At 44.2% G+C, this 19863-nt stretch overlaps 1 protein-coding gene across 1 annotated transcript; it reads left to right on the forward strand.

Moving 5' to 3' along the window:
• The first annotated feature begins 1721 nt into the window (after positions 1–1721).
• On the forward strand, positions 1722–19014 carry csrnp1b (cysteine-serine-rich nuclear protein 1b). Its single transcript, XM_023800280.2, has 5 exons — positions 1722–1950; positions 9468–9667; positions 12704–12963; positions 14784–15080; positions 15742–19014. The coding sequence occupies exons 2-5, from the start codon at positions 9484–9486 to the stop codon at positions 16711–16713; spliced, it is 1713 nt and encodes a 570-aa protein (XP_023656048.1). The 5' UTR covers positions 1722–1950; positions 9468–9483; the 3' UTR covers positions 16714–19014.
• The last annotated feature ends 849 nt before the right edge of the window (positions 19015–19863 follow it).

Genomic DNA, 19863 nt, shown 5'->3' on the forward strand with positions numbered 1-19863 from the left:
ACTCCCTGGTTGTAGCCCTACAGGGCAATACCATCACACTAACATGCCGTCCACACTTGCGTTAAATGCCCCAGCATCCCAGTGCACCCAGGGTCAGTATGGCGCTATATATTTTTACTGCATTTTTTTTTAAGATGACGCTATGTATTTTTATTGCAAGATTTCTTCCAGGTACTCTGATTTCCTTCCTGCAGTCTGGAAAACATGCAGATAGATTAACCGGCATTTATAAATTGCCCATGTATGCATCCAGGCGAGCATAGCCCCTTGATGGACTGTCATCCCATCCAGGCTGTCCCCGGCCATGAGCCCTGTGGTTCCATGGAAAGGTTCCAGGTCCCCGAGGCCTCGAACTGGATAAGCAGTTATGGAAGATGGATGGTTGGATGGATGGATGAACCTGCGAAGGGCAGCCTGGGATGAAGCTCTGGAAGAGTTAGCGGCACAGTTAACGGAAAAATAAATTAAAAGCCAAGGCGGGATCGGTGGCTTCCGTTTTATCCGGTTCACTGCACGTGTGCGTCTTGAAAATAACATCTCTGCATATCTCTGCATGTGGTGTCTTGCCCTGTGATTTTTTTTTTGTTTTGTGTGACCTTTAGACTTTGTTCTGGCTGACCCTGAGGTCAATGCAGACAGTATGTTAATGAAGCCCCGCTGTCGTGACCCTGGCGAGGCTTAGGGGAGGGGAAGGAGGAAGAGGTGGGGTGTTTGAAAAAGAGATTTAAACCCCTGAGGCCAGTAAAAGGGTAGATGTTTGGTAATGATTTTATAACCATCTTGTGCTTTTGGAATCAGGAAAAAAGCGGAAAGTTTGTTCTGGCTGCCAGGGACTCATGCATTTTGGGGGGGTGTGAAGGACAAGAGTTGAATCCACATGTGTTTAAAAGGACTGTCCTACCACTTGCCCCCCAGGAGGAGAAAGGATGTCCCACCAGTACTGGGCAAGCAGCAAGCTAGCTGCTACTTCTTAGTCCCCCTCCGGATATTTTAGAGACAGCATTGGTCAGATGCCTCTTGGTCACTGTGAACCCTTGCTGCCCCCCACCCCCCAAAAAGTGCCTTTTCCTGGTGATCTTACATAACCTGCTGCCGTGATATAGCCCCGTGGTATTAAAAGGACCGCCTACCACCTAGGAGGCACCGGAGCTAACCATGACTCACTGGACGCAGGCTGCCGTGTGAGTGAGATGTGTCACCTGGTGACAATGCCAAAAGTGAGCCGCAGCACAGAAATGGACCAAAAGCAACCGGCCGCATTTCTGAGGACTTATAAAGAAACAACAGATCTGATTAACACTTTAAAATGCTGCACTGTATCTGTCACAAAGCGGTGCACACTTCTATCTTTACATCTTTACACATGCTCACAAACACTGGCCCACATGATTCTGGTTAACTTTTAAGTTAACAATATGTTCTAGTATTTGACTGGGTTACGGTGTACTATGTCGTTCATACACCTTTTTTGTTTCTCTGGCCTCCCTTGTCAGGTTATCAAGTACTTTCTTTTCACTTTCTTTTAAAAACCGTATTCAAGCACTGTTTACATACTCCCTCGGGCAAGGGTAGGGGAGATAATGAAGGGGATCGGCTGTCAGGATGCGTCTGCGCCCGGACCAGAGCTTGGCAAGGCAGGAAGCCGTGTGGGCAGGTCTCTCTCTCTCTCTCTCTCCCTCTCACTCTCTCTCTCTCCCTCTCTCTCTCCGTCATCGCCTGCGTCAGACGCCAGAAGGGAGTTTTCCACTGACGAAAAAGGATACGATCCCGAGCAGGCTGGATCAGACAAGGGAGCGTTTCAGCTGCTGCAGATCTCATACAATAAGCAGGAGCAAAAGTCAGCAGTCGGTGCAAAGGGGGACGTATTCTGTGGACCTATTCTTACGCACTTTTGTGTCGGATCTATTGCCCCTTTTCCCCACTAATGGTGAACGGGTGCCCAAACTCCTAGTAAGTAATTTGCGTTATACGAGTTGCCTCAATGTTACGCGTTAATTTTTCTCTACTCCTGTTGGCCATCGGCCAGGTAGTTGGAGCGGTTCTTCGCTCTGTGTCTGGAGGGTTGGATAATTGTTTTTCGGAAGTTTGGATTTGTCGATAAGACTGAGATCTGTTTTAACTTTTTATATGTATTACTATGTACTGGAAGTCTGACAAGCGCGAATACCGATTGAATTTTATTGCACACCGTTTGCATTTTGAGGTTATTTTATCACTTAGATTTTTTAAAACCCATTTAGACGTTAGATTATTACATTTGTAACTCGTTGTCTCATTACGTTAACTAGCAGTAAACGTGATTTATGTTGTATTTGCAACATTGCAATGAAGCAGAAAAAATGCAGTCTCTACAATAGTTTGTATTCAACATTTGACCGTTTGTTATTGTTAGCCCTGATTCGTTTTAAAAAGCATTCTGTGTTTAACATTGTTTCGGTATTGTAATGTTTTAATGGTCAATACTACGATGTGCCCCGTGTGTGCAATAAACTGATTTATTGTTCGCTTTCCTTATGGGCTCTTGTTACACCTGGCAATTCTTGGAGCAGCACGGCACAGCTGATTGAGGTCGGCATTTAGCGGGACAGTGTTGTAATTGTAATTAGCATTAATCACCAGGGGTGAAGAGGTCAGCAGTCGAGGGATCGTGCTGCCCTAGCAATAGGAGGAGCACTGCGTGATCTGACGCCCGGCATCACGATATGTGCAGCTATTTTGATACAATGATACGAATTCGTTTGTGGCGCCCGGTGTTTTTACATAGTGACTAAGTGATATCTATTGTTTGTATCTAAGATTATCCGACCGCTAAAACCATTCACTGTAAACACCAATTGTATGTTGCCTTTGAAGGTGATGTAGAAGTACCGATTGATCGCGTCTTAAGAAGGTGAAAAAACGTGTGTGTGTGTGGAGTGGGTTTCGATAATAAGGGAGTATGGAAGCGGCTCTCGTGATCAATGGGAAGGCATGACCACCGTTTCGCCGAGTCTCCATAGGCTCCCCGTCATTCGCTGCTTGTGATTAATTTTTGTTAGAGGACTATCGCATTCCCTGTAATGTGCAGCCCCCGCTTGGTTTTGGAGACCTCTGCATGCTTTTTTTTCCTCCTCAGAAAACCACGGATTAAACACAACCCGTTTTTATTACCCATGACCTGGCCGTGGTATATATCTCCATCTATGCATGTAACGGACGTAATTATGATTAAATTCCTAAAGCGTTTGGAATTCTAAACAAAAATGACTTTTGCAATGGACAACGATCACATTCTTCGCCTTGTGATTGATTTACAATTGTTTGCTCTGAAGTGACCGATCTAAGTGACGGTTGATGAGACTGTCGCCCACACAAATAGTAATATCACGCTAGTTTTGCATAGAAGTTTACACTGAGTTTGCAGAAAGGGGCTGCTATTATTTTGACAGCTTAAATGTCCAAAACGCAACCAAAACAATGTTTAGTGTCTTTAGTGAAAAACACCTGATTAGTTTTCAATCGCCGAAGCTTGTTTGCGTTTTGTATTTCGGACGTGTAAGATACAAATCAAGCACAAGTTACATATTTACTTATTTATAAACAGGAACTTCTACGGACCTTTCGTTTCGAACGGTAAGACTGTCTTTAGCTACATCAAACGTGAGACGTGAAGATAAAAATATTTGCATTTATGCATTTTAACTTAACATTTTTAATCTTAATGTATTTTGAGTAAAGTCTAGAAAGATGGTTACGTAGGCCTCCAGGAATGGCTTAGGATACTACAGCCAGAATACCAATTTTATTAATAATGTATGTGTTTGGTTTCGTTTTTGTGAGGATTACATTTTTGTTCTGCCTGCACAATAATAGGTACTAAGTTCAAACACAGATAAGCATTTGCCACCGGTGTCCTAAAGTGTCCAAGGGATTGCTCAGAGTGTAATCGATTTTCTTTTTCCCAGAGCGATCATATTCCTTGAAATCTCTGGGTTTCTTCCCTTATCCAAATATTTTGTTTCTGGCATTAAGGGGGATTTCAGCAGCGTAATGTCGACCTCGCGACCTGTGACACTTGTGTCGTGTTTCACTTCTGTACCCTTGGCAGCTGGTTTTCCATAGTGACAAACGGAGATTGAGCTGCGATACAGTTTCTCGCAGAGTGTAATGCTATATTTTTGCTCTGCACTGGTCATCCTATATAATGACTTGAGGAAACCATTAGAATGTGGTGGGGGTGGGTAATGTGCACCGGATATCGTGCTGATGTACTGCGAACCTCTCTTTGTGAAGACGATTAAACAGTATAATGTTCGAGGTTTTTTTTGTAGGGGCGGGGGGTTAACTATCACGTATTGGCCAGTCAGGCCACAGTGTGCTACTTCTGGAGTGTTCACAGTCGGAGCCTGGTCGGGCAGCTCTAGTCCGTACAGGAATTCACAGAAGGAACGGAGCGAAGCGGCTGTCCTGAAATAAAGTGCCAAGTCTCGTTTTACTAGCGCTATATCTTACTGTCTTTCTAATTGCCTGGCACAGTTCTTAACATCCAGGAATGATGATGGCGGAGTCCCCCCCCCCAAGGGACATGTTTTACTGACCCCTCCCCTTCACAAAGTAGGAGGGATTGGCAATATTTATCACCCCGTAAAGAACAGTGCATTTTTGCTAGCGGGGGGTTAATTATAATTTATTTTAGGCAGTTTTACCTTGAAAAAAATTGCCTTGGACTGAGGACATGAGCAGTGATGCACCTGATGAAAAGTCTCTCCCCCCGACCAGAGACGTAGGAACAGGGGGGGGGGGGGGCAATATTTAATTTGGCTTCATTCATCCTCTCCATAAAGAGTGTTGTATTTAAATTAAGTTGTGTGCCCCCACCCCCAGTCTCAAACTCTCCCTTACGCCATTGCCGCCGCCCCCTCCACATACACACCCACACAATAAATACTTTCTTTCTTCCTTTCTCTCCAGAGAGTGTCTCCTTGTTTGTTATAGCACAAAGCGGGAGGGGGGCCTCGGCTGCAGCTTTACTTTCATGCCTGGCGTCTGTTTGAATGGAGGCGGACTGATCGCGCTGAAAAGGGAAGCATCTGGCATTTAAACGCCATCGAGGGGGCAAACGGCGGTTTCGGTCGGCGTCGGACATCTTAATTAGTCGTCTGTACGGCCCTCCGGGCCCTGGTGGGTTCGGCATTTGGGGCTCTTTGCCATGTGCTATTGGGATGTGATGGGATATGTGCTGAGATTTCCCTGGATTTCTGTTTTTTTTTTTTTTTTTTTTAAACAGTCAGTGTTTTTCTGAATTTTCCTTTAGTCGTTACCTGTGGTGTTACTGTTTTTCTTTTTAAATGTGTATTACGGTGTACAGAATCGCATTTATCATGTTTTAATTCTGAAGCTGACTGGAGGAGCCTGGAGTCGATTTGCATTTCAGTTTGTGATTCGCAGGAGCGAGGAATCCGAACGCCTTTTTAAGGGGGCTGAAACTCATCTGGGTGAAAAATTATTTGTGCTCGACCAAAAACAGTGGGCGCCTGAAAGGAATTCCCATAGATCTGAGTCATTTTATTATTTGTATAAGCCCCCCCCCCCCCCCCCCCCCACCACCACCACCACCACCACCCGTATAAAACAGGTTGAGGCCAAGTTTAAAAAAGTAAATCCCCGTATCCTAGCAGAAGTGAGCCAGGAAAGTTTTCGGTTTTTAAAATAAATGGCTTTTAGTTAGCTTGCTAAAGGATCGTTGTTCAGTGTAACAGGCCACCAGCTAAGTGGTTTGACATTGCGTGCTGATTCTTTGATAATCCTTAAATGGTTGTGAGAAACATTTAGTGTTATAGGTTGGACCCTAGTTTTCTTTAACCTGACTTTAAGGCACTCGTTGAGTTGTGGTGCACTTGGAGCAGAGTGGAGTCCCGATTGGCTGATTGTTCCCAGTGTACAGGGGACAGATTCTGGGTTAAAGGGAGCTATTCAGGTAATGTGATAATTATGGGTCATGGATTTCACTCACCCATCCATTAAAAGAGGCACATTGTCAGACAAAAAAAGAGGAGAACTGCATGTCCCAGTAGCTCCCATGGTAATATGATGCTGCTCTCGCGTGCGATTTAATTGCCCCCCCCCCCCATGATGGCTCTGTCTGCCATGCAAATCTTGCCCTAGCAGTTCACGGCCGTTTGCGTCTCTCCAGGATGTCAGTTTGTATGATTTAGTCTAGGGCTAGTGTTACAGAGGTTCCGTTTCCCGTCTCTTACTGCCTCAAATCTTATTACAAGTTAAATGGAACATAGAACTCTTTTAACATTTATATCAATTATAAAAATTATTTTCAGATTAGAAAGTGTAGATGGAGAAATGTTGCAATTTTAGTCGTGTATATCATGTTTCGTTGATATCATTTCCTAGGCTTTTTCCCCTGTGGTTTTCATGATTTGATTACTGAATGTCTCTGTTCAGTGGCCTGATCTTACACTACAGCTTGTTTCTGTTCGATGGGTCACTGATTTGTTGCTTTCATTGTGGGCTCAGCCCCCCCTTCACCACATTAAGGTCTATTTCCTAAACCCTGTCAGTACGGATTTTTGAACAGTCCTTCAGACGCCTCCCAATCTGCCCGGTGTGGCTGTTGATGGAACGCTACGAATACATAATTCATAAAATGACAGGATGGGAATGGGTGGTGGTGCTGAGGAGGGGGGGGGGACCTTTCTCTCTGGCCGCTTTATCTTGCACTGGAAACTCTACATGTCATGGGCAAAGAGTGAGAAGGCAAATTCCACCCCCCGAGGCATTCACCCACACCAACCTGCTGTATTATTGCCCTACGAAAACGCATATTTTCCTTATTCTTTCCAGAATTGGTACACTAAACCACAAAAGGCATGTGGGTTTTGGTCTGGCCCAAGCAGATTACCCCCCCCCCCCCCCAATTGATTCTGCCCATCATGCTGAGTTAACAAATCAATTTGTCAAGTGGTTCCTGGCCAAAAGATAACGACCTACTACTGTGATAACCCCCACAGACCCTGCCTCATCTAGGGCTTGATTATAACATTTCTGCTTAGCTGGGTCTCCCCATTCACCTCCAGTGAGGGGGGGGAGATACTGAACGTCAATGGCCCTCTCTATCAAGCTAGAAGAAAATGAAGGATGTGCACCTGAATGGAAGCTGTGTGTCACATGACTCCAGTATGTGTGGAAATGGCCGCTATGTCCATGTGTACTGGAATTACGATAAGGCCCCTAAGGAAAATGTGAATGTGCACGATCTAATCGTGTGCTAATTATAATGTTATTAATGACATCATTACATTTTATCTCCGATTATCTGGCCTTATTCGACCTAGGGAAAGCTGACAAGGCTAGTTAAGTGAACTGGGTATATTGTCACTAAAGTCATTAACGTAACCTGTGCTGAACATTTGTTAGCATCTGTAACATTAAGGGACACAAATGTTTACGGTAATTTGCTGAAATTTGGTGCTGGAGGTTGGATATGAATTATCTTGAAATTTAAAGGGTTTTTAGTTGCATCTTATTGCATGCATGAAATGAGAGAATTTCCAGTGCTTTGCTGAAAGTCCGGCACCCTCAGTTCTCGCTGTTCTATGCAAATAAGCCTTGGCGTCTTATCTGAGTGACGGGGTCAGCGAAACGCGGCCAGCGGCGAGTACGCCACCTGGGAGCTCCGGGGGGGGGGGCACGCTCTGTCGCTTCTCGGAGAGCTGGCGGAATGGGGGGGGGGGGCTAGGAGTGTCCGTGGCTACTACGCCTTTCTTTTTCCCTGGGGGTGGTGTTTGCTTGAGGAAATCTGAGCAAATGTAAAGCCAGTGCCCCCCCCGCCCCCCAGACTGTGTAAACCGGTCCATGTGTCGGCGGGAGCAGTAAAGTCCGCATCTGCGGCACATCGACACACGTGTGGCGTGTGAAAGAGCCAGTGCCAGCCAGGAGCGGATGGATTATATCAAAGGTCAGTGGGAAGAAGACGGGCTGCCTGTGTGGCTCCCTGGGGGGGACCGGGCGATGGGGGAGGGGCTCCTTTTGCAACCTGGTGTCATTTATCAGACATGCACTCATTTCACAGGTTATTATTATTTCTGCTGCTGTTTGTTAGTTAAAAATAAGTGTCATTTCCCTGCCAGAGAAATACAACCTCTAGCTAGTGAAAAAAGGATGTAGAACCCAATGAAGGATTTTTGTCACATGCAAAGTTTAGATATGTTTTTTCACATGCAAATGGAAATGACAATAAGAAAATAAAGGGAAAAAAGATGATATAATTGTATAATAAATTAGGAACAGCAAGAGAAAAACTAGAGTGGGGGAAAAATGCAGCATTGCTCAAATAAAGTGTGTTGTGCATGTGTAAGGTGCAAGTGTTACATTGTAACTGTTTTAGAGGTAATAGTGTTCCGTTAAATATAGAATTCATCTGACTGCTGGGTAGTTTGCATGCACACATTATAATGGTGTGTTTGGGTGTGGGGCTGGGCAAGGGTCGGTAGGCAGGGTCGGTGGGCAGGGTGTGTTGAAAGAATGTTTACGCCAGGCCAGCAGCTTCCCTTCACGTGTGAGCGTGGCGGGGCTCAGCTGTTACATAACGGCTGCGATGTGTTTACTCATTAGGGCAACGTGCACTGGAACCGAGTGTTCTCAGTGAGCTCACGTCAGGCACGGAGCCCCGCGCTGTCGCGTCTGCGTCAGAAGGAAGTTCGGGAAGGAGCCACTGGGAAACATTTCATCAGATAATGAATGACTGACTCAACAGGATTCACAGCACACATTTATACTGATTATGCATATAATTTATATATATATAACTTATGTTGATCTGTGTTGATTGTCCTTGATTGTTTTGCACAACACCCCTAAGTAATTCCTCATATGTAGAAGTACTTTGGTGGCTAAAAAAAAGATTCTAACTATATGAATGTAAAAGGTCAGTTTTGTTTAACAAGACTGTGTGTTGTGTATAGATTCAGAAAAGTCAACATTCTTTGCAGTTAGTATATGACAACTGAAGAGCAAAAGCTCACTCGGTCCATGGGGTAAGTTTGCAAGTAAATCCCATTTGTATGGATTCAGTGAGTTTTGGGAATGTAACAACAACTTTGTCAGATTACACGTGGACTGAGTGAATTTTGGTTCCCAATACTTGAACGTATGATGATCTGATGAGAGAGCCTGGTTTATGCCATTGGCAGTCGAAAATATTGACTTGAGTGATTTTGGAAGTTTGCTCATAGGTTTGGTCTTTGTTTGTGTAATATATCTGTTTTATTGATATATATTTGACTGTTGTCTTCTATTACAGCACATATTGTTAGTGTCTTCACTGAAGTAGTTTGTGCTTGTTTATTGGCTTATTTGTTAGGGACAATGCGTACTGATTACATTGCTGTAAATATGCCAGTTAGCCAAAAGGCTAGCTTTTCCCAGGGTTCCTCTTTTTATAAAAAAAACTTTTCCATCCTTCTTATTAACAGATTTCCCAGTAACGCCATGAGTGGCCCTTTGAAGAGAAAATTCAGCGAAGTCGATGAGGACCGCTGCTACTCGTCATCCTCGCCCTCGTCACTCTCCTCCCCAGCCTGCTCAGAGTGGGACTCCGATGGGGGGAGCTTCCACTCTGACACCCTGGATTCGAGGCCTAGTGCTCCCAGCTCCCCAGAGGCTCTCGTTCCTAGTGAGTATCGGCACTGCCAAACGAGACGGCCTTTTCTCGTAGGTGACCAAGAAAATATCCAAGATAATGTCCAGAAAATAATACAGAACTGTGGGACGAGGAGAACGAGAAAATCAAAGTAGTTGTAGCAGTGCGACACATTGTGAAGCCACTCTGCCTTAAATGTTAAGTATTGCCACCAATCTTCCACTGCTTATCCAATACAGGGTTAGATGCAGGGACAACCTTTGGATTTTTTAAGGTGGGGGGCATAAGCTGGGTCATAATTCATACAGGGGGCCAACCTTATCATTAGTTTGTAATGTGTTTTGAATTGATGAGTCATGGAGGGGGGGGGCACTCCGGAGACCAATGAGCTTTCAGCTGGGGCCAGTGCCTCCGTGGCCCCTCCCCTGTATACGCCCCTGGTCAGATGACCCTGGAGCCTGTCCTAAGAAGCACAGGGGACACCATGGAATAGATGCCAGTGCATCATAGGGCTCAGTCACACTCCCCAAAGTATTGCGTACTAAAAAGTACCAGTGATTGCCTTGTCGGCAGAAAGAAAGAATCTGTGTGGTTATAAAATGTATCTGCTGTAGTGGTCCATTCTGCCCTCTGCTGGTGAGGTGAAGGGAAGAGCAACTGCTATGGAGTTCCCAGGAGGGGAGGGCAGGCAGCCAGTGGGCAAGCCCAGGCCGAGTGCCAGCTGGAATAGCAAATGGCTCGTGGGCAGCCAGCTGGGCGAGTGCCCAGCACAGGTGCTGCAGAGGGTGACGGGTGGACTAGCAGGCACTGGAAGGGCTATAGAGGCAAGGTGTGTGTGTGTGTGTCTGCATGTGGAAGGAGGTGTCAAGGAAGGGAAGGACACTCGAGGACACTCGGGGGGAATTTATGGATTAATAGAAACACTGCAAAGGTAAGATGAGGAGAGTGGTCATTTTCAGTCCATCATGGTGACAGAGCATGAAGAACCATCAGAGCATGAAGAATGCAACAGAACTTATTGAGGATCACCTGCAATAACATGCAATATGGGCTGTGAAAGGGGCATGGATGCTCTAGCAGATTCAGGGCCCAGAATCTTACAGGGATCCTGTAATACGTAATATTTGAAATTTAGAGCGAACAAAATGTCACTCTGCCAGGGAGCCCAGAATTTCTAGCTACACCCCTGGAGGTGGGTTAGAGCCTCCCCTATACTGCTGGTCAGGCTAACAGGTTGTGTTTTTTTTTTTTTTTTTTCCCCCCAAGATGCAACATGTGAATTTCACGTAGCATAAACCGCTTCAGGTCATTAGAGCATGGGCCATTTGAATACACTAGATAGGATGTCAGAGCTTAATTAACAGCAACATTTTCTCATAGTAAACTGACATTCCCTGAAGTTTTTTCTGGCATCTTGGAAAGCGATCGCACTCCAGACTCCATCCTCCAGGAATCGGTGGGTTGATCAGCAGCGTTGGGATTGCTGCCAAGCTGCGGCCCGTGGGACGAAGGGGGGAGAGGCGATCTGCACAACTCATCCCAACTGCTGTAACCAGGGGGAGGAGGTTCACCTGCTGAGGGTCTCTGGTGCAGTGTAATTTTGGACGGTCTTTTGAATTACCATGGAGGGGCCAGCTTTAGCCAGAATCATAAGGATTGATGTCCTGGAGAGTCGATTGCTAGAGATTCTCAAAGGTGGACAAAGGGAGTTTCCTTGGTTGTTGTTGTTGTTTTATTATTATTAAGAGAAGCAGTTTTAGTATGATTTAGTTTAATTACTTTGCTTCCACTGTAGGGCAAAAGGATTAAGCTTGTTAATGGCATTTACTTTTTATTTATTTAGCAGTCAGACAGCTAGAGCAATTAGGGGTTAAGGGCCTCACTCAAGGGCTCAACAGTGACATCACTCTTCCAACCCTGGGATTTGAACCGGCAACCTTCTGATCGCAATGTTCTGAGCTACTGAGCCACACACTGCCCCTCTGGTAAACAGGAACAGTGTTCCAAAAAAGTTGGGGGGTTAGATTGAATGGTGATATCTGAGACCTTGGACTGAGACTGCAGGATACATGTCTGTAATGGGATCAGAAAATGGGTCATCGTGTCCTGCATGGACGGTGATGGGTGATATCAGCCTTACAGTAAATTTATGGGATTTGTTTGGTAGTTATTGAATTTCCTTTCCTGATATTCAGTGTTGGTAGTCATTTTGGAGGAGGTCATTTTGGAGGAGGTCATTTTTTGATCTCAGGATAACAAAGAGCTTCAGTTAGTTAAATTCATTGTTTTTATTAAGCCACGTCAGGATTTATCTGTAATAGCAGTAGAAATTTGCAGATTTAATTTGATTGTCTTAAGTGACAAATAGTTATGAATTTCATTTGCTAGTTATTCTAAACCATGATTGTTTGGAAGATATGGTTACGCTGCGGTTTGAAAATTTGCATCATTTGCATGTGAATCGAGATGAGCTACATGGTTGCCCGTGCATTACACCCCATCTAGTGGTTGCGTATGGATCTGCAGTGGTAGCAGCTGTGTAGCTGCAGCCTTAATAACCGGGGTTTCTGTTTGGCCTATCAAATTGCTGGATTTGATGTTTTGAGGTTTGGTCATCAGTGGAACATTTTTCAGGAAGATGTATTCCCTCCTCACCTTCAAGGAAAACCTCAAGACCCCAGCATTGTACAATTGTTTAAACTCAAATAAACAAAGTTTGGGGGAGGGGGGGGGGATGCCTGAAGACTCATCCTGTCCCGTGTGTTCTCCATGTGCCCTAAAGGCTCTGGATGTTGTACTTCTCACCATTAGGTTCTTGCTTTGCTGGAAAGTGTTGTGCAGCTCTTGCTCCTCTGCTGTTTACACTTGTCTGGCAATTCTTTGGAAGCCCAGCCTATCCGCACTTATGTCTAGTTCACTCCGCAGTGGCTGTATCTATGTGATGTACTTCAAACAAAATACAATAAATGTAAGTTGTCATGGTGACCATGCAGAAAGAGGTAATCCAAATACCTTGACTTTATTTCTGTTGGGTTGGGCACTGACGGCCTGCTTCTCAACCCTCTGCAGCCACGTCCATCCTGAAGAAGGCCAAGCGGCCGCGGAAGGGCGCCGTGCAGTTCCACCAGGTGATCGTCTACTACTTTCCGCGCTGCCAGGGCTTCAGCAGCGTGCCCAGCCGCGGGGGATGTACCTTGGGTATGGCACGCGAGCACAGTGCCTGTCACAGGTACACCCTCGCCGAGTTCGCCCTGGAGCAGAGACACCTTCGCTGGGAGAAGATAAAGGACAGGTTGAAGGAGGAGAAGCTCGAGGGCCTGAGGCAGAAGGTAAATCATACTGTCCTCTTACCATCTTCCCTTCCTTTTAGCTGTCTAGAAGGCTTTGAACAAACCAGGCTTGGAAGACTTCGTCCTCTACTTCAGGGAGTCCTTGGGGACCTACAGCCGGTCCACATTTTTGCTCCCTCCCAGCTCCTGGTGGACTGTCTGTGGCTCCCTGAGGACCAGATTGGGAAACGCTCCTCTTCTTGTCTGTTGATTTAAACCTGAAGGTTTTAAGCCTCAGTCAAGATGATGAGAGCAGGGTTCCGTCCAGTGACTTTCGGTCACGGGCCAGGTTCTGTCGTAGTTACTGTCGTGTGCCTCTGAAGAGGCAGTCACTTGCCAAAACAAGTTACAAGTGGCTCTGATTCTTGATGGTCCGTGTCTATAAAAGTGAGTTGAATTTTGCAGTATTGCATTGACTGTAGTAAAGTGTCTTAGAGAAGCAGAAAAATAAAGATACTGCGTGGACTGGAGTTATGTATCCCTTAAGTCTTTAGCTGTGCTGGTAGGAATGAGATTTTGAAACCAACACTTGTGCACGCTGAATAAACAAGTTTTTAATGCGCCTCTGATTAGTGGCTTTATTGGTTCCCACTTGGTTGATTCCACAGATACAAATAATAACAGTGGCTGGGGTAGTGAGTTGCTCAGTGGGGCAAGTCTCTGCTCCTGTGATCAGATGATCGGTTTGAACCCTGGCCTCGGCAGAATAGTCATATTCCCGTAAGCCCTTGACCCGCAGTTCCAGTTAATTAGGCTACAGGTAATATACATAATGTACTGTTCCACCTCTTGTTTTAAGCGTTTTTGAGGCATCCACAGTTGTATATCTGCCAAGTGAGGATACACAATTAGCAAATGCTTTAAATGCCCCACAATTTATCTCCCACTAGCAACAGTGTCACTTGCACTTAGTTGTGCTGGCAGCCCCCTGTGTATCACAAACTGTAGCCAGTGCGCAGAACAGCCCAAACTAGTGACTCCCAAATCATCTATTGCTTTTTTCATATTACTTTCGTTGTCTCACACAATTGTTTGCACTTTGTTTAATGCGATTTTCCACTAAACGCTACTTCCACCTCTCAAAACTTTATTTTTTCAAAGACTGCTGCTAGTCGTTTTTTCAAATAAAAAGTAAAATACTCCCAGACCGTCACCCTCACCTCTGATATTCTTACATACATGCTCATCCTCCTACTGCAAAGGGTATGTGCATAATGTCACAGCAGACTGACGTGACCGCTCACACTCACTAAGTGGTAAAACAACTGAGAGGCAGTGTTAGCGTTCAGCTTGAATGCCGCTAAAAATGTATCTAAAATGGGAAAGAGCTGTTGTGCTATTGTACAAGTTGACAAATCAAGACTGCTGAAAACTAAGTAATTATCAGACGTGGATGGGTTACATATGGTTGATATCCATTCCGTCTAAGAGGCATGGATCTATGCCAATACTGATTCGAACATCAGATCGATGCAACTTTAGTATCTGTACTTGTACTAGTATCTGTGCAAATGGCAGAGTATTATTATTTATTATTGTTGTTGTTTCAAATAGTGGTTAGGAATTTAAAAGAAAATGCAGAATTTCCAATTAAAAGGGAAATTAAAAGGTGCGGTCAGTAGTGGCTTTCACAAGGTCTGAGAATTGTTCTGCATCCACAAAATGTTGCTTTTTATTTATTCTTTATTTCATGCAACCTTCTTGGATAAAATCCTTGCTTCCTTGCTCAGTTCCATCTTTTTTCTGGAAAAAAGTTCAAATGTTAAAAATGAATCCTTCTCGAACACTACTGAATGCGTCTCTGCATGCCTACCACACAGCTAACAAAGAATGGCACCCAGGATTCAGAAGAGGCCAGCAAGCTCACAGTGGATGACATCTCGGACGAGGACCTCGACCTCGGCGGTGTCGACCTGGGGGATGGCTCGTCCCTCCAGCCATACCCATCCAAGAGGAGGCACGCTCTGCTGAAGGCTGCCGGAGTGAAGAAGATCGACCGTGAGGAGAAGCGACAGCTTCACGCCATCCGGCTCTCGCGGGAGGACTGTGGCTGCGACTGCCAGGGTTTCTGTGAGCCCGAGACCTGCACCTGCAGCCTGGCAGGCATCAAGTGCCAGGTATTTCTTCAACTGACCACCTTGCGCATCATAATCCTTAAGGAAACTCAACACTTACAAGTGTTATATCAGGGCAGTCGAAGTCAACACATTGATTAAATTAATTTTGAGAATAATATAGGCAAAGATTTGTTAATGGGGATGTCAAGTAATTAATTTTATTTAACGTATTATGACTTTACCATTAAAGCTAATGCTGTTATGCATTAACTTTAGCTTTAAATATTATCAGCACTTTGTAAACTCTGGATCCTTGTTCAAAAGCCGCAATGGGTACTGGCTGTGTGCTGTCAGTCACCGGTGAAAGGTTACTTCGTTAGCTCAATTTGGGTGATTGACAGTGCAACATAATGCCACCATGGCTTCCAAAGCTCTCTTTCTCCCATGATCACAGTTTCTTCTTTGTTGCTTGATCTCCACAGCTTTTCCCTCTCAGAACCATGGCTATTCATTCTGTATAGAGAGCTAGGAAAACCTGTTGACTAACCAGGATTAGGGTCCTCGGATTATACAAAATTGAGTTGCGATACCAAAGTTGAGCTCAGGATTTAATTGGCTGTGATGATCTCTGGACTGCATTAGTCAAGATGATCTTTAGATGATCTCCTGCAGGAAGTTCTTGTGCACGTTCCTCTTCATGTGTGTTTTTACCGCCCTGTAGATGGACCACTCCTCTTTCCCCTGTGGCTGCACCAAGGATGGCTGTGGGAATACCGAAGGCCGCATCGAGTTTAATTCAGGCCGGGTCCAGACTCATTATATCCACACTATCATGAAGCTGGAGCTGGAGAAGCGTCTGGAGGAGGAGAGCAGTGAGGTGGACACCCTGGGCTTGTCCTCCGTTGAAGAGGACAATGATGCTCCCCCCGTCAGCCCCTCATTCCACTTCAGCCCCGAACTAGCGGCAGCAGGAGACAACAGCTGTAGCAGCGACATGACAGACTCCTCTTCCAGCTCTCTGAGCCATAGCGAGGATTTGGAGACGGGGGGGCCGCCAAGACCAGCCCGTCCACCGCTAGATGTGGATGACGATGGACTGGCGCGCATCCTCAGCTTCGGCGACTCCGACAACGAGGACTGTCCCGTTAGCAACGACGGACACCAGCAGAGCGGCCAGTGGCAGCAACGACGGCCACCTAAGGGACCGGGAGGTTTTGTTGCCGCAGAATCCTTCAGTGGAAATGGCATGAGACCTGCCGTACCAAGTGACTGTGCAGACAATCGGGTCCTGACAATCTCCGAAATGCTGGATGAAAACGCCAACCAGGGCGGTGTGCCTCCATCGACCGGCCCCGTGCCTGGTACCCTTCTCCCATCCTTGGATCACACCAACGGCTTAATGGACCTTAGCCTCTCTTCAGGTTCTGACCTAGAGTTCTTTGAAGGCTTTCCCAGCTTCCGGCACAGCCCCATGTACGGCTCGCTGAAAGACTACGAGAATCTGGATGACAATTTTCAGTTTCAGTTTCCCAACTACCCCAACCTGCCCCAGGTTAATGACTCTGGCACCTGCCTCCTGGAGTCCCTGATAGGCCTGTCTGAATCCATCCCAGAGCCCTCTACGGCTTTTACGGACAACCAGTTGTTGGAAGAAGCTATGAAGTCCTCCGTATCGGAATCACTAAAGGTTTAACAGAAATGCTTTGGCATTTGGCAAAATTGCCCGAAGAATGCACATTTACACTTATAAAACTTATTTGGGTTATAGCAGTCTAAAGATTGCTGTGAACCAACTCTTGTTTTGCCACTCATATTTCAGTGAAAGGGATATCGTTATCATTAATCAGTTTGTGATTAAAACTTCAGTCAGGGATCATAAGTTATTGGAAGGGTAGGTTATGGGATAATGACCTTGCCTGCTTCTTCTGGCAGCATTTGGCCTAAAAAGCAACTGCCACTTTGTGGCTATGGATGGGTCGCGAAATGTGATGCACCTAATGGATCTCTGGCCTGCAAAATCACAGCAGTGGCATGAAGATCTTAGTAGTCACTTTTGACGTTCTCGATTTGGGACCCATGCACAGCCCTGGTACAGAGTCTGTAAACTCCAGTACTCTTGAGCAGTGGAGAGTTAAGCATGTTGGAACAAAATGCATTATTTCTTTAAATATCAAGATAAACTGATCTATGGGTCACATGTGCCAAAGCAGTAGCTAGTGTAAATTCAACTGAAAAAAATGCTCTCCACAGCTCTGATGGACTGGAATACTGGTCTAAAGCATGAGTTCAGTTAACTCAGTTAGCACTTTACCCACAAGAATTTTGACAATTGAACTGATATTGGGCCGAAATGTTGTCTTTGGCCAACAGCCTTATTCTTTGGGGTCAATGAAATTAATAGTTTACGCAACATAGAACACAGAGCGTATTATTTATGACCTACAAATCTGAGTTGTGAATCATGTGGGCATTTAGGGAAGACTAGTACAACTGTAAAGTCTCAGGAGTATTGGAGGAGATGTAATTTATTTTGTATTTTTAATTTATTTTTCAATGAAAAATAAATTCCAGTAGCGCTGTGGTCAGAGATTTGGAAATGCATTTGCGATATTGGGAAGCCTCCAGAAATCGGAGTGTACGGATTGCTTACCTGGCCCTCAGCATTTATTGTCCTTGGGGTTGAGGTGGAGGGTTTGGGGGGTGGGCAGTGTGTGTGAGGGGTGATGTCATGGAGTTTTGGACGCTGTAGATAAAGACATGAGTAATAAAAGTAGGCTCTGATAAAATATAATTTTAAGAAATTAGATTATTTATCATTTGTCACTTCTGTTCTAATTTATTTAATCTTAAAATGTGCTCTCATAATAAGAGTTGACTTAATGTGCCTGTTATGGTGAGAGATGACTTTAGTCCACAGTCTTGATATGGCTCAGCTAGCTGCTGCACTGGGAACTGTCCTCTATTTGTCAACTCAAAACTAAGGGCCTGTCAAATTAGACACATAAATAGGTAATCCTAATTTTTGTAACAAAATTGTGTACATTTAAAAAGAGAATTCTAATCTGTATTACAGAAATTATTTTATGACTAAAAATTATTATATAAATCGTGGAAATTTGAAACATTTCTAATATATTAATTATAAAATATCATCAAAATAGCCATTGCTTAAAGAAATATTTGTAATTATTCTTTTGTCAAATGGAATGGAGATATGGGGGGGGGGCGGATTCTCCATAAAATTACACTAAATCAAATAGAACTGAGCCCCAAATTCAAGATATTTTGACTGGTGACAAGTAAGAACCAAATAATAGACTGTGCCAGTGAGTGATTTCTGAGATGTATATGTTTTATGCACGTTCTATTAATGTGTTTTCCCCCCCCTTATTTCGGGGGTGAAAAAATTGTATCATTTTCACTAACACAATAACATAATGAGGCCCCCCTTAACTAGCTGAAGTATAGTTCATTTCTGACTAGTGATAGTGGCTTGGTGGCATAGCGCCACCTTATGGTTTGCACTTCTCCAGCTGTACTGTTCAGTTACATTCCACGGCGTCCACAAACATTCTTAGAAGAACATGAAATTAACCACCATGTTAACATTTACTTCTGCCTTTATGTGTGTGTGTGTGTGTGTGTGTGTGTGTGTGTGTGTTTTTTTATGTGGTTTTGATTCAGTGCCAAAACAGGGCACTGAGTTTTGTAAATAGTCTATTTTTCTTGTAAAAATATATGGCTTGTTCTGGAGAAATGCATTTCTGGGTATTTATTATTGTATTAATTAATAACACTGTATTCATCTCAGACTTTGCTAAATGCATTTCATTGCCCACAGTGTTGTCCTTATTTACCTGCTTAAATGGTACTGAGAAAAAAAAACAAAAAACATTTTTTACATTCTCATTGTAAGGAACTTTATAAAATGTTTTCATCCAAGCAATTTGAAAGTGTTTCTATTACTTCAAATAAATGTTCAGACTTTGTTAAATGCAGGAACTCCTGTGCATTTTTTAGTGTGATTACATTATTTTCAGTTTCCATGTTCATTATTTTAATTGTCCTCTCTTGAATGAAAGACACACATATTCAGTCGCATCTGTAATCTTGCAGTAGAGTTGCAGTTTCTGGCACTAACCTAATTTTCTAATTTATTCAATTATATTGTACTAGGTGGAGATGGTCTAAATGTCTTTAAAGTTTTTGAAGCATGGATGTGTAGTCAATTACTGTGGTACTACTATAACACTGCCAGTGTTCATTAGTTTCATTTGGAATTTTTTTATATTTTAAAGGACTTTCCCAGGTGTGAATGCTGATGTATAGGGTAGATTTTGGAAAATGTTTTGTAAAATCGTTTTTGGTCATCGGTGCGTGCAGAATCTATCGTGACCACAACCCAAATCATTTTTGTTACTAAAGTGCATCTTTATATTTTTATTTGGTACATACACAAGTCTATATTAGTTTCCAGTATAAATCAAAACACTATATTGAAATGGAACTGGAGTAATGGCTGAACTGCTATTAAATCAGATGCCTTGGCTAGTCATATTTTGAGATGTTCATATTTGCATGCCTACATATCCTATACTATAGAAACTTCAACTTTGATTTTTTTTTTTTCCCTTTGCCGTTTAAAACTGGAGCACCCTACATGTTCGAAGACTGAGTTTGGTCTGCTGTGACAATTCCAGTCAGACCAGATGTTCTTCGAACCAGTGTCTCTGACAGTTTACTAATGATCTGCATCCGCAGAAATAATTGCAACAGGGGCAAATGGAATATGCCTATGTGTCAGAGGAGACCTACCTCATAGACGGGGGTGACTAGTAACCAG

Source organism: Paramormyrops kingsleyae, chromosome 1 (genome assembly GCF_048594095.1).
Source record: "Paramormyrops kingsleyae isolate MSU_618 chromosome 1, PKINGS_0.4, whole genome shotgun sequence".
Classification (NCBI taxonomy): domain Eukaryota; kingdom Metazoa; phylum Chordata; class Actinopteri; order Osteoglossiformes; family Mormyridae; genus Paramormyrops; species Paramormyrops kingsleyae.